Genomic DNA, 15,073 nt, shown 5'->3' with positions numbered 1-15,073 from the left:
TCAAGCTCAACTAACAAAACAATAACCAGCCATGGGTTCAGTTCTCCAAGACTAGGCCTGCTCTCAGGGAAATTTCAGGGATTGAATTCTATGCTGGAAAGGGCTCTGAAGGACTAAATCTGCTCTGGAATCCAGCAGCATGGGAACTGAACAACTCCCCGAGTGCCAGTGGGGTGAGAGGCTCAGGTCCTTCAGCTGGTAAGCAGGCAAACAGCAGTTCAGGGAGTCCTGCCTTCTGAGGTTGGGAAGCTCAGATGCTCACTGCGCGCGCACACACACACACACACACACACAAGAAACAAGTAAATACAGTCCTAATTGTCTAGAACTGCAATATGGGTGCCCATTAGCCACATGTGGCCACTGAGCATTTGAAATGTGGCTAGTCAGAATTGAGATGGACCCTAAGTGTAAGATGCACTTTATATTGTACAAAATATAATCAATAATCTTTTATATTGATATGTTGAAATGATACTATTTTGGATACATTGGGTTAAATGTGTCATTAAAATAAATTTTACCTGCCCTAGCCGGTTTGGCTCAATGGACAGTGTCGGCCAGAGGCCTGAATGTTCGCAGGTTCAATTCGTCAAGGGCATGTACCTCAGGTGCAGGCTAGATCCTCGGCCCCGGTTGGGGTGTGTACAGGCAACAACCAATAGATGTATCTCTCTCACATCAATGTTTCTCTGATGTTGTTATCTCTGTGTCTCTCTCCCTCCCTTTGACTCTCTCTCAAAATCAATGGGAAAATATTTTAATACTAGAGACCCAGTGCACACATTCATGCACCAGTGGGGTCCTTCAGCCTGGCCTGTGCCTTCTCACAATCCGGGACCCCTCGGGGGATGTCGGACAGCCTGGGAGAATCGGCCGAAATCCGCAGTCTCACATCCCCCCAGGGATGTAGTAGTGCATGAAGTGGCAGGAGGTTGGGGAGGAGCCCGTGCTGCTCCACTCATCCCAGCCCTGCTGCGCCTGCCGCCACCGCCCGGTAAGCTCACTGATGCACAATGACCACCAGGGGACAGCTCCTGCATTAAATGTCTGCCCCTGGTGGTCAGTGTGCATCATAGCGATCGATCGACAGGTTGTTCAGTCACTTTGGCTTTTATCCTAGCTAATAAAAGAGTAATATGCAAATTAACCATACCTCTGCTACACCCACAAGCCACGCCCACCAGCCAATCAGGAGCAAGTATGCAAATTAACCCAACCAATATGGCTGCAACCATGGAGAGAGCAGGAGGCTTGGGTTTCCCTGGCAATGGAGGAAGCCAAGCTCCTGCACCCCTGGCCTCTGCTCAAGGTTACAAAGTTTCAATTATAGAAGATAAATAAATCACAACAAAAATGGCAGCAGCCACAGAGCTGGAGAGAGCAGGAGGCTTGAGTTGCCCCCGGCGATAGAAGAAGCCAAGCTCCCGCAGCCCTTGCCTCCGCTCAAGGCTACCAAGTTTCAATTATAGAAGATAAATAAATCCCAGATACCAGGGCCTCAGCTTGGGTCGCCGGGGGGCGTGGTCGGCCTGCAAACCACCACAGGCCCCTCGCCCAGGCCGCCCCATACCCCAAGGGAACCCCCACCCTGATCAGGGACACCCTTCAGTACAAACCAGCTGGCCCCCACTTGTGCACCAGGCCTCTATCCTATTTAATAAAAGAGTAATATGCAGATTGACCATCACTCCAACACACAAGGTGGCTGCCCCCATGTGGACACAAGATGGCCGCCACAAGATAGCCTGGGAGGGACCAGGTCTGCAAGGGAGGGCAGTTGTGGGCGATCAGGCCAGCAGGGGAGGGCAGTTGGGAGGAACCAGGTCTGCAAGGGAGGGCAGTTGGGGCCATCAGGCCAGCAGGGGAGGGCAGTTGGGAGGGACCAGGCCTGCAAAGCAGTTGGGGGCGATCAAGCCTGCAGGGGAGGGCAGTTGAGGGTGATCAAGCCTGCAGGGGAGGGCAGTTAGGGGCGACCGGCCCGGCAGAGGAGGGAAGTTGGGAGGGACCCAGGCCTGCAGGGGAGAGCAGTTGGGGGGTACCAGGCCTGCAGGGGAGGGCAGTTAGGGGCAAACAGGCTGGCAGGGGAGCAGTTAGGCATCAATCAAGCTGTCAGGGGAATGGTTAGGAGGTGATCAGGCTGGCAGGTAGAAGCGGTTAGGGGCAATCAGGAAGGCAGGCAGGTGAGCAGTTGGGAGCCAGCAGTCCTGGATTGTGAGAGGGATGTCCGACTGCCCGTTTAGGCCCGGCCTAAAAGGGCAGTCGGACATCCCTTGAGGGGTCGCAGATTGGAGAGGGTGCAGGCTGGGCTGAGGGACACCCCCACCCCATGCACGAATTTCGTGCACTGGGCCTCTAGTATATATATATATAGATTAAAATTAAAATATTTTAATATTCCCTTCAAAATATCCAATGTAATAAAACATCCTTGATTCCATGTCCCAAGAGGATCAAGGCAAACCTCCACTCTCACCTGAGTCTTCCTACTACCTCTCATACTCCCTCTTTTTTTTAAACCCTCATCTGAGGATATTTTTTCCATTGATTTTTAGACAGAGTGGAAGGAGCGAGGGAGGGACGAAGGAGGGAGGGAGGGAGGGGGAGGGAGGGAGGGAGGGAGGGGAGAGGGAGGGAGGAGGGAGAGAGAGGGAGGGAGGGAGGGAGGGAGGAAGGGAGGGAGGGAGGGAGAAACATCTACATGAAATAGACACATTGACTGGTCACCTATGCGCCCCTATCAGGGCTGAGGAACCTGCAACCAAGGTATGTTCCCTTGATCGGGAATCAAACCCGAGACCCTTCGTGCGCAGGCCAAGGCTTTAACACTGAGTCACACTGGCCAGGGATCATACCCCCTCTTAACATTCTCACCCCAACTTCCAATTCCTATACCCACCTCCCAAACCTCAGCTGGCACACCCAACATTCTGTTTCTCTCACCTTCTTCCCTCTGCTCCCACTACTCATTCTTCCTGGGGACATCCTTTACTCTCATGACTCATTTGTAACTTCACATAAAATCAAATGACTCAGAACTTGACTTTTTAGCCCCTTCATCTATCAGATTAAATGTTCAGATATTCTGCTTTAAGTCAAACCCTAAAAGAAGAACCCATCTACTTTTAAAGAATGAAAGAAATGGCTGGCTACACTTCAAACTCCCAATGGCCTGCCAAATTCCTAGAATGGTTGGTGTGTACTGGGAAAAAGGGGTCAAGACAACACTTTGTGTGGTCTATTTACAAAAACTGTTTAAAAAAAAATTGAGTAATCTGGCTTTCATCTCTTTTTTATTTTCTATGTCCTCCCTCTGAAGAAGATAATTAATGATACGTCCCAAAGAGAAGCATATGAAAAGAGAAAGGCAAGTTCAGTCATGAAGAAAGAACAGAGTTCTCATCTGAAATATATGGATGCAGGTCTGCATCCCGGATGGTATGGGCAAGGTCCTGAGGGTGTCTGTATATATAACAATTTTGAATAGAGTCTGAAGCTTTCATCAGATTTCAAAGGGTCTGTGATACAAATTAATATACTCCTATAGGACTTACAAATGAAACTCAATGAAATTATGAAGACAGATCCATTTATATGATTTAAAGATTTTAAAACACTAATGATTATATGCTTGTAGTTATTAAGTCCATTACAGTGCACCTCTGTTTACTTTGTATATCTTCACAGTATGATCTTCACCACAACTTGCAAAATGTAACCACTCAGGGTCTTCTGCTTCCTTCTGCTCAGTTTTTCCATTACAATTCTTCCAGCATAATTTTTTGATAGCAAGTGTATGGCTTTGGCTAAAACAAAGACAGAGAAAGCATTAAATGAATGTATTCTATGACTAAAAAATATTTTACTGGGTGCTTACCTACATGTAATTTAACTAGTATACTCTTACTATTAATATTAACATAAATGAAATCAAAACCTGAAAATCACAATGTACAGGTTTTAAAATACCATCACTAATTTTTTAGTAATTTTATTCTAATCTTGAAAACATCTTTTACTTAATTACTGATTAAGGATACCACCAAAAGTGCAAGAAATAGAGAATGACTTTCCATCAAATTTTGTTTTAATGATCAGTGGAATTCATGACATGGCTATTAAGATCAGCCTTTCAGATAACTTTACTGAATGTGTTTCTTTAAGAATTCCAACTTTGCAACATATTTCTAGATTGTTTTATTCTTCTGACTCCCCTATGACATGGATGGACTCTAACTCACATATTTACTGCTGGGTAAGGAAGGACAGTAAATGATTTAATAAACTACCCAGTGAAAACCTTGGTCTTTAATGTGATCTTCAAGTGCATGACCTCGAGCAAGATGCTCATATTAATGCCCATCCCCACCCCCAAGGCAGACATACAATGCTCCCAAACATAGATTATTAATAAATATCTATGAAAATATATCCTCTGTAAATTTAACCTACAAATTAGGCATCCAAACCAAGAAGGAATAAAGTGAAAGACTTATATTTTAAAGCAGTAAACGTGAAAATGACAGAGCACACAAACTAGACTTTCAAATACTGAGAGTCCCTGTCACCTGATGCACTCTCAGAGGACTACAGGTTAATCTTAAAGTCTGAGACATTTAAAATCAGCACACCAGAAGTTATGCCACCATATGACTGAGCCCTTGTGAGTGGCCCCTCTGGGAGGTCACACACATCTCCACAGTGCTGCTGTGCCTCAACGCTTCCTGAAATCCTTCTAAAGGAAATGCTTCCACAGTTCCATATTATACAGGCTATGACTTAAGTACAATCAGTGATAGCTCATCTTTGCGTGAGGATGGATTTGATTACTAAAAACAGTTAAGTCATTTGGAGATGAGCTTTAAATGTGTAATATGTAAAGATAATGTGCAAACAAGCAATTTGGTCAAGCGAATTCTTAAAAATAGAGTTAACAGCCCTGGCCAGTTTGGCTCAGTGGATAGAGTGTCGGCCTGCAGACTCAAGGGTCCCAGGTTCGATTCTGGTCAAGGGCATGTGCCTTGGTGTGGGCACATCCCCAGTAGGGAGTGTGCAGGAGGCAGCTGGTCGATGTTTCTCTCATCGATGTTTCTAACTCTCTCTCCCTCTCTGTAAAAAATCAATAAAATATTTATTTTTTTTTAAATAGAGTTAACAAACATCAATTTCAAGAGATATACCACACAACACAGGGTTACCACTCAGTGGTAAGCACTACAAATACAGATCTGTGTCCTCCTCCATGCAAACATGGCATAAAATGAGCCACTAAAGATTTCATGATTTCTATCTAGTCTGATGGAAGCAAAAAATTGGAAGAAAATACCTTTGGCTTGTTTCCACACAGGGGGCCCAGTCATTTACTTCTGGAACTTGATTAGTCTTTTTCCAGGTATATAAACAAATCCTTCCACACTCTAACCCTACTGCAACAATGTATCTGTTTTTGAGGGAGGAAAGGAAGGCAGTTATTAATTTAGCAAGAATTTCTGTGCATCTCCACCATCACTCCAAAGTAGCTCCTCAGTGATCCCAACCACCCCACATCTACAAAGGTCTCTGTTTAAAACCACCAGCCCAGAATATGGGGCCTTGTGTACTGTGCCCTCACGGGGCCTCCTATCCACCGAGGGTGCCCACAGTTTTACCTCTGTCCTCCACTGGCAAAGCCCAAGAACCAATGTTTCCCTGGCCAGCTGCAGGGGTCCCCATTCTGCTGAAGACACTTATTACCCAGAAAGTACCACAGTCCTGAATTTGGTGCAATAAGAACCTTTGAGTCACACTCCCAACTTCCCGTTCACCACTTTGAATATCAGCAAGTTCTACCAATTTAAAAATTCTTATGAGAAATATAAACATTATGAAAAAAATATCAGCTCAGAAGCTAAGAGCCCGTAAGTGTAGGAGGGCTACAAACTGAAACCAATGAAGCCCTGGCAGAGACTAACCGTTGGGACAGGCTAAGCACCGGGCAGACGCTGACAGCTGTGACAGACCCACCCACGTCCAGGACGGAGGAACAGGGGCCGACGCTGTGCTCGATGGCGTCATCGCTGGAGTCGCACTCACCCCAGACAACCACCTAACACAAACAGATCAGACTCTGTAAAGCTTTCTCTTTACAAGGTTTCCAGCAATGCATCAGAGAGTTTCAATGACATAGATATGCAAAATAGCTGCTCTGGCAGTCAAAAAAATTCAGCATTTACATGTGTGTTCCAGGACTGAGGAGCATTTTAAACACCACAGAGAAGCCACAGTGTAGCAGACACAAGTTGCTGAGACCTCAATAACCTACATGTTCCACCCAAAGATGGACTGCCCCTGCCAGGGGGTGATCTGGCATGCTCTTCACACTCGGGAGTTCTGATCCAGGGAGATTCAATTGATCCTGTCCTCCCTGAGGGGCTCAGGCACCTGCCCAAGAAGTTACCACAAAATGTATAGGGACCAATCAAGTCCTTGGCTCTTCCTCTACATCACCCACAGCTCAGGGCATCAGCCCAGCTGCGGGGTAACCTTGAGGACAACCCACATAAGACATGAGTTTTCCCTGGAAGCTTACGCCTGAAGGGGGTGTGACTGGTCAAAAAGAAGTGGAGAGGGAAGTAAAGCGGATAGTAATTGCAAAATGCAGGACGAAAGCAAGATTATGAGTAGAAGGCTCTGCCCCAACAAGTGGAAGAGCATTTCTGAGCATGTGCAGTGGATGATGCCTAGTCTGTTTCAGCCCTGGCGTATCCCTGAGAGCCACAGCTGGGCCATCTGCTACTGGGCGTGACTGTGGAGGGCAGGACAGCCCTGCTTCCTGGGCAGCTAGCAGAGCACAGGAAATAAATGCCAGGGAAGAAGTGAAGGTCTGAGGGAAAGCGTTTCAGGGTTGACATGTCAGTGTCTCACTGCCCACGCTGGGCCTGCACTTCAGTAATTTGTACCATGACTAGGACTGGCAAGGGCAGGGAAAGGAAACACTCCCTGGTCTGCAAGCACCGCAAGCAAAGGAAATCGAGAGTATGAAACAGAGGAAAGACCAGGAGCCAGGCGAACATGCCTCAGAGAACAAGGGTGAGGTTCCTGGGCAAGAACCCATTGCTAGCTAGCTTACTCTGGTTTCTGGAAATGTTGGAACACATACACACACACACACACACACACACACACACACACACCCCACTCTCACTACTGAATGAAAAGGTAATAGTCATTTGTTATAGAAAACATTTCATTCATAAAAACATGAAAAAGAAAAGTAGAAACTTTTTCCCCATATGCCCTTTGCCCTGCTCCTGCTCTCCTCCTTTCTTAGTCTTGATCCACTTCATTTATTCCTTTTCTCCCACTGGGGCCACCTGATGCAGGCCGTGTAAGAAAGGTCTTCTCATATTTGAGATTTCAGATAAATGTACTATATAGCATTTAACAAGAAAATACTTTTTCGTGCATGTATATGAAAAACACAGAGGGAATATATAAATCGGTTTTTAAAAGTTTTATCAGAAAGTCAGGATTATGTGGTTTCTATCCAAACATACCTGTAACAATATTATTTTACATTGGAAAACTATTAAGTTAAAAAAAATTACCTTTTTGTCTCGGCTTCCAGTGAAGAAAAACTTGCTATCAGGACTCCAATCACAAGACCAAATAATTCTACTGTGCACAGCAGTGACTTTGTTGGTGAAGGCAAAGAGACTGAAAATTGGGTCTGAAAGAAACACACATGCACTACTCACAAAGCAGAGAATGCTGGTATTTTGCCTGTTAAAAAGCTATGTTTAAGTGCCATGTACATCATGCAATTTAGTATTCAATTTCCAAATGCTGACTTTTGCAACAGACCACGGCTAGGCAGCTGATCCCTTGCCAGAGGCTATGGGAATACTGTTATTTTTCTAGTAGGGAATGAGTTATATTGACAAGTTGTTCTCTAGTGATTGATGACAAATGTCTTCCAGGCACTTAGCTAAAGGTCCAGTTTATGCCTATGGAAGAAGCCTGAAGCAATTCAACCTTATTCGGGAAGTAGCCAGATTTGTATATTAAGCTATGGGAAAATGATTAATGCACCCTTAAGTAATTTTTTAAAAACCCAAACTTAAAAAAATTTCCGTTGTAAGATTTAAATGTAAGCTAATGTCTAGTCCTTATATGGACTAAAACTAAAACATACAACTGCTTATGAGGAGGAAAGAAGGTATCTATTAATCCATAATCCATAAAGATACGGAAAATCAATGGATATGTTACTGCTATCACTTTAACTTTTTAAAAAGTAAAGGTTGCATGTTAGAAGTCACTAGTTATTTGCAAGAGCAATCAGTCTTTTCTCACACGTACTGCCGGTCTGTGTCACAGTCCCTGGTAGTCTCTAAAAGACAAGAAACCAAGGGGCTAGAACTGTCACAAGATCAAACTGCATGCAGATTGCGTCAATGGAAAAATTTAAAGTAGGAGTAAACAACAGATATTTACACACTCTCAAGATTTTACCCAAAGAAACTGGGGAAAGAGGAATGGCCACTGCTGAAAGCACACAAAGCTTTTTTTTTCTTTTCTTTTTTTTCAATTTATGTCAGACTCAGTAGAGAATGCAGGTAGATGTGTTAACATCTTGCCCAGGGGCCATGTTATCCACAGATGGATGCCTAAAACACCCTTCCCAATGATGCGTGACAGGAGAGGGTAAGAAAGGGTAAAGATAATGGTCCTTCTAAGTTTCATATTTAATTGTATCTTCATTATTCCTACCCCATAAATTCCTAGCTTGGACTATGCCATCCATTTGGTTTTATAGTGGCATTCTATAATCATTTGCAAAATCTAAATTTTCTGCATACAGATTTTTATTTCTTTCACTGAGATGTCTGAACACATGCCATCCTGACTACATAATCACAAGGAAGTCAACCCAAAGGCCACCTGCATTTAACTTTTACAAGGAAGGCCGAGTCGGCTTCAGTTACTACAGAATTCTGAAAGACTGCACAACAGTGAGACTCTGCCTTTCACCTGTTATTTTTTCTTTTCTTCACCCAACAGCTGCTCAAGGTGGACAAAATGGATAGAACTGTCTTCCTACTCATCTTCCCAATCAGAAACTGTTTTTACCTAACTCAGGTGAGATTGTGTCCTGCCTTCGCCACAGTGACCAGGTCCGATCTCTGGAAACAGCTAGTAAGAACTTGTCATTAGGTGAGAAGGCCATCTGTGTGACAGTCAGGCTGTGGAAAATCAGATTCTGCACCTGTTTCCAAGATGAGGTGTTCCAAAGAATGATGGCTGCATGCTCTTTCTTAGCTGCCTGTAGGATAGAGATGAAACCATAGTTTAAAGACATTCACTTCTAGTCAATATGGAGTAACAGGGATCAGATTTACTCTCTCGTATGAAAAAATCAAAAATCCAGACAAAGTATATGAAAACGATGGCACTCCAAAACCGAGCTATCTGGAAACAAGAAACACTCATCCCTGAGAGACAAAATGAATCAGATTGGTGGGGAGGGGGGCGGAGAACATCATCGAACTCTATGACAACTTCAAGCAGTTAAACACCGGTTTAACTAGAATCCCCAAAATGGGTGAGAAGGAAAAGTACTTAAAAAGGTAATGGCTGGTTTTCCATTGGAGGAACCAAGATGGCGGCATAGTTAAACAACTAATCTGCTGCCTCACACAACAATTTCAAAAATACAACTAAAAGACAAAACTTCTACCACCCAGAACCACGGGAAAGCTGGCTGAGTGGTAGATTTACAACTAAGGAGAGAAAGGAGCACAAACGCTGAAAAGCTGAGGTACGGAGGCGCGCGAAGTGGGCTGGCGGCGGGCGACTGGGTGCGCGGCTTTTCTTCAACCCAAAGGGAGACAAGCTCCCAATCACTCTGAAATCCAGTTTCTGGGGACACGCGGGGGACCCAGACTCCTACGGGGAGAAGCTGGACTCTCGGCCATCGGGTCGGAAAGTGAGAGTGACTTTTTTGCAGAGGTGCGCCCAGCAATCATTGTTTTACAGCGCTGGAGCGCGGGGCGCAGGGACTTGGAAACGTGGAAAGGCAGAGACGGCTGACGCCAGCCATCGCCGTTGGCCACGCCCTAGCCTAGTGAAGCCCTGAGACCCCGCCCAGCCCTGAGACCCCGCCCCGCTCATTCTACAAACCCGCCCAGGCTCCACACAGCGGCTTTTGCATATAAATGGCCTGTTCTGTGGCAGCTCAACCAAACTAACTGCAGCTCCAGTCAGACTGCTCCAAAACCGCCCAAGCAAAGGAGGAGAAAACTAGTTCTTGCTGTAGCTCCTGCTGGGGGACACACAGTTCACAAGGGTACACCAAGAGTGTCCACCTCAAGTAACTGGGAGGCTGACCCATTGAACCAACAGGACATCTAGTACACAAAACTACCCTACCAATTCAGGGAAGCAGAGAAAATGAGAAGGCAAGGAAACAGATCACAAACCAAAGAAATGGAGGAAAACAAGCGACTGGACATAGAGTTCAAAACCACGGTTATAAGGTTTTTCAAGAATTTCATGGAAAAGGCCGATAAATTCAATGAGACCCTCGAGGATATGAAAAAGGACCAACTAGAAATTAAACATACACTGACTGAGATAAAAAATATTATACAGAGACCCAACAGCAGACTAGAGGAACGCAAGAATCAACTCAAAGATTTGGAATACAAAGAGGCCAAGGACACTCCTCCAGAGAAGCATGAAGAGAAAAGAATTCAGAAAGTTGAAGATAGTGTAAGAAGCCTCTGGGACAACTTCAAGCGAACCAACATCAGAATTATGGGGGTACCAGAAGAAGAGAGAGAGCAAGATGCTGAAAACCTATTTGAAGAAATAATGAACGAAAACTTCCCCCACCTGATGAAAGAAATAGACTTACAAGTCCAGGAAGCGCACAGAACCCCAAACAAAAGGAATCCAAAGAGGACCACACCAAGACACATCATAATTAAAATGCCAAGGGCAAAAGACAAAGAGAGAATCTTACAAGCAGCAAGAGAAAAACAGTTAGTTACCTACAAGGGAGCTCCCATACGATTATCAGCTAATTTCTCAACAGAAACCATGCAGGCCAGACGGGAGTGGCAAGAAATATTCAAAGTGATGAATAGCAACAACCTACAACCAAGACTACTTTACCCAGCAAAGCTATCATTCAGAATTGAAGGTCAGATAAAGAGCTTCACAGATAAGAAAAAGCTAAAGGAGTTCATTACCACCAAACCAGTATTATATGAAATGCTGAAAGGTATTCTTTAAAAAGAGGAAAAAGAAGAAGAAAGATAAAAATTATGAACAACAAATACATATCTATCAACAAGTGAATCTAAAAGTCAAGTGAATTAAAAATCCGAGGAACAGAATAAACTGGTGAACTTAATAGAATCAGAGGCATAGAATGGGAGTGGATTGATAATTCTGAGGGGGAAAGGGGTGTCTGTGTGGGGAGTATGGGAAGAGACTGGACAAAAATCATATACCTATGGATAAGGACAGCAGGGGGGAGGTAAGGGCAGAGGGGGGGTGGGAACTGGGTGGTGGGGAGATATGGGGGGGAAAAGGAGAAACAATTGTAATCTGAACAATAAAGATTCATTAAAAAAAAAAAAAAAAGGTAATGGCTGAAATTTTTCCAAAATGGATGAAAACAATAAACCTACAGATCCAAGTTCAGGAAAACCCAAGCACAAGAAACATGAAGAAAACTATACCAACAATAATTAAATTGTTTAAAACGAGCAATAAATATGAAATTGCAGTTGCGGGGGAGGGGGGAGAGCCATTACTGAGGAACAAAGACAAATTATAGCGGACTTGTGAGAAACAATGCAAGTCAGAAGAAAATGGAGCATCATTTTAATATACAAAAGAAAAACCAACAATTCTTTCCCCACCATAAATAACATTCAAAAATGAAGAAATCTATTTTTTCCAAACAAAACCTGAAAAAATAAAATTCATGACTAGCAGAATTGCATTACAAAGAATGTTAAAGAATATAATTTAGGCATAAGGCAAATGATATCCGATGGCAATTTTTTTATTATTTAAATCTCTATAAAAGATAACTGGTCAAAACAAAAATAATAACAATATATTATGGGACTTCTATGAATAAGTAAAATGTACAATGACAATAACACAAAGTAGGGGGAAACAAAAGTATACTTCTGTAAAGTTCTTAAATAGTACATAAACAGTGCAACATTACTTCAAGGTAATGTGGTAAGTTAAAGATGTATACTATAAAATGTAAAACCAATAAAATAACAAAACAAAAAGTTATATCTACTAACCAAACAGAATAAAGTAAAACCATAAAAAGTAATCAATTAATCAAATATAACTAAAATGAAACAAAAAATAGATGGATCAAGTAGAAAACAAATAGTAAGATGACAGATTTAAATCCAACCATATAAATTATGACATTAAATGTAAATGGTCTAATAAAATCCCTATTAAAATGAGATTATCAAGATGAGTAAAAAAGCAAGGCCCAACTATATGCTGCCCCCCAAAAACCCACTTGAAATAAAAGAAAATAGATAGCCTAAAAGTAAAATGATAGAAAAGATATATAATTCAAGCACAATTCAAAAGAAAGCTGGCTTACAATATGAATAGCAAAGTAGATTTCAGATAATATATAACCAGAAATTAAGAAGAGCCAATTAATCAAGAAAATCTAACAACCAAAATGTTTTTACAACAGTTCAAAATACATAAAGTAAAAATTGACCAAATTGCAAGGATTAAAAGACAAGTGCACAATTATAGTCAGATATTTCAAAATGCCATTCTCGATAAAACTGAAAGGATAAAGACTTGAACAATACTACCAACTAATGTGACCTAGTTCATATTTTCAGAACACTCTACCTAAGAGAAATAGAATCCATTCTTTCCAAAATGAAAATGGAAACTTACCAAGATTAAATTTTAAGATTCAAATCATATTTGTTCTCTGACCACAATGAAATGAAATTAGAAATCATCAACAGAAAGATAACTGGAAAAAGCTCAGCATATGGAAACTCAATTCTACATTTCAAAATAAACTATAGGTCAAAGATGAAATCAAAGGAATATTATAAAGTATTTTAATTGAATGAAAATGAAAACATGACATATTAAAATTTGCGGAATGCCTCAAAAACAATGCTTAAAGGGAAATTTATAGCACTAAACATGTGTGTTCAAACACACACAAAAAACCACAACCCAATATGGAAAAAATTGGTAAGTTAGACTTCACCAAATCATACGACGTCTGCTCTGTGAAAAACACTCTTAGTAAAATGAAAAGACACTGGGAATTATCTATGATTGACAGTGCCCAAAGCTAAAGACAAATTAGCTGCTCAGTAGCAGCAAACTATCCCTGCTACTAAGCCCCATTCTTCCCACAGGCCCCTGTAACAGAAGTACTGTTAGTACCACCTTCACAGAGGGGACAAACAAGGGGGGGATAGGAGGGCACAGCAATCTCTTACAATGCCTCTCAATACCGACCAGTGGCAAGAAGACACAGCAAAGGCAGGGACAGTGGGCCATCCAGATGGACAGCTCTCATCATCATGCTTAAAACAAGTAAATACATTTTAGAAAAGTTAGAGGAATGTGTGGGTGTGAGACCCTTCAGACAATGCTCCATAAACATTATTTCACTCCACAGCACATGGACAGATTACGAACAGTGAGTTCAAGATCGGCTGGTCTCCCAGGCATATGTCTGGAGTGCACTATTCTGCAGCTGCATGCTGGGGCTAGCTGAGCAGGCCACCACCCTGCCTCACCGGGACCCGGGCGGAGGAGCTCCACTCACTTAGGTCCGTACTAAGAGTGTCCTCGAGAAACCATCAGATGGAGTGCCCTCGAGTTTCACCTTCTCATTCCCATGTCTCCGGGATTCAAATTATTTTTAATGTATCATATTTTTAGGTCTCATATTAACATACGAATTTTTGAGTAGGGGCATAAATCAGCTCAAATCAAGTATTTAGGAATAAAAATGTGCAGCTGAAACAGACTTAAAATGCAAGTACAAGCTTTTGATGAAACAGAAAGAAAAAGGGACTGAGAGAGCAAGATTCAGAAAGAGCAGACACCAGGGCCGTTCACAGTGTTCTGACTAAAATACTACCAATCTAACGACTCAAATACCTGTGACCAAGTAGAGTAAAAAAGTAAAATTCCCCTACCTTACAAGCTGAGGCAAGCAGAGTCTTTGAATTGTTACAAGCAACACAAAACAACTCGTAACCATGTCCATATCTAAAATTTAAAACGAGAAAATACATGACCCCCATATTAGTAAATATCCTCATGCTGAAAAGTTTTAAAACGTGAAAAGAATAACATCAACCTCTCTAGCTAACATACAGTTCTTTTAAGGAACATTAAATTTCTGCCCAGGCAAACATTTGGAGGAAAAACAGAGACTGGAGAAAAATGCCAACGTCCTAGAAGTAATACAACTTATTCAAACAATAAGATTAAAATACAAGGCTTGGCTAGCCAGAGTTGGCTCAATTGGTTGAGCATCATCCCATACACTGAAAGGCTGTAGGTTTGATTCCCAGTCAGGTTTGATCCCAGTAGATTTTATGGAAGGCAACCAATCGATGCTCTCTTTCATACTGATGTTTCTATCTCTCTCTAAGCATGTACACGGGTGAGGACTTAAAAAAAAAAAAGAAAAAAGAAAGCCCTTAGCTTGTTTGGCTCAGTGGATAGAGTGTCGGCCCTCGGACTGAAGGGTTCCAGGTTTGATTCCGATAAAGGGAAAGTACCTAGGTTGCAGGCTTATCTCCAGCCCTGGTTGGGGCACAGGCAGGAGGCAACCATTAGATGTGTCTCTCTCATATCGATGTTTCTCTCTCGGTGTCTCTCCCCCTCCCTTCCACTCTCTCTAAAAATCAATGGAAAAATATCCTCAGGTGAGGATTAGCAAAAATAAAAAGGAAAAATTAAAAAAAAACACCAAGTTTTCACCACCAGCCAGCCAGTACAATAAATAATAAACCATGGAAAGGTTTTGATGGGGAACCAA

The 15,073-nt window shown here is 42.5% G+C and overlaps 1 protein-coding gene across 1 annotated transcript in view; it reads right to left on the bottom strand.

Annotated features, from left to right (window-relative positions):
- Positions 1 to 3,222: 3,222 nt before the first annotated feature.
- Positions 3,223 to 15,073, bottom strand: part of ELP2 (elongator acetyltransferase complex subunit 2) — a 37,393-nt gene continuing 25,542 nt past the window's right edge. Inside the window, exons 17-22 of the mRNA XM_079784092.1 lie at positions 14,223 to 14,295; positions 9,112 to 9,304; positions 7,587 to 7,708; positions 5,952 to 6,085; positions 5,327 to 5,440; positions 3,223 to 3,806 (exon numbers count right to left, since the gene is read on the bottom strand). Of these exons, the coding sequence (XP_079640218.1) occupies positions 3,650 to 3,806; positions 5,327 to 5,440; positions 5,952 to 6,085; positions 7,587 to 7,708; positions 9,112 to 9,304; positions 14,223 to 14,295 (793 nt within the window). The 3' untranslated portion in view covers positions 3,223 to 3,649. The remainder of the gene's footprint in view (positions 3,807 to 5,326; positions 5,441 to 5,951; positions 6,086 to 7,586; positions 7,709 to 9,111; positions 9,305 to 14,222; positions 14,296 to 15,073) is intronic.

This window comes from Cnephaeus nilssonii (assembly GCF_951640355.1).
Source record: "Cnephaeus nilssonii genome assembly, chromosome: 11".
NCBI classification, from domain to species: Eukaryota; Metazoa; Chordata; class Mammalia; order Chiroptera; family Vespertilionidae; genus Cnephaeus; species Cnephaeus nilssonii.
This window is presented reverse-complemented; position numbering and strand designations above follow the sequence as displayed.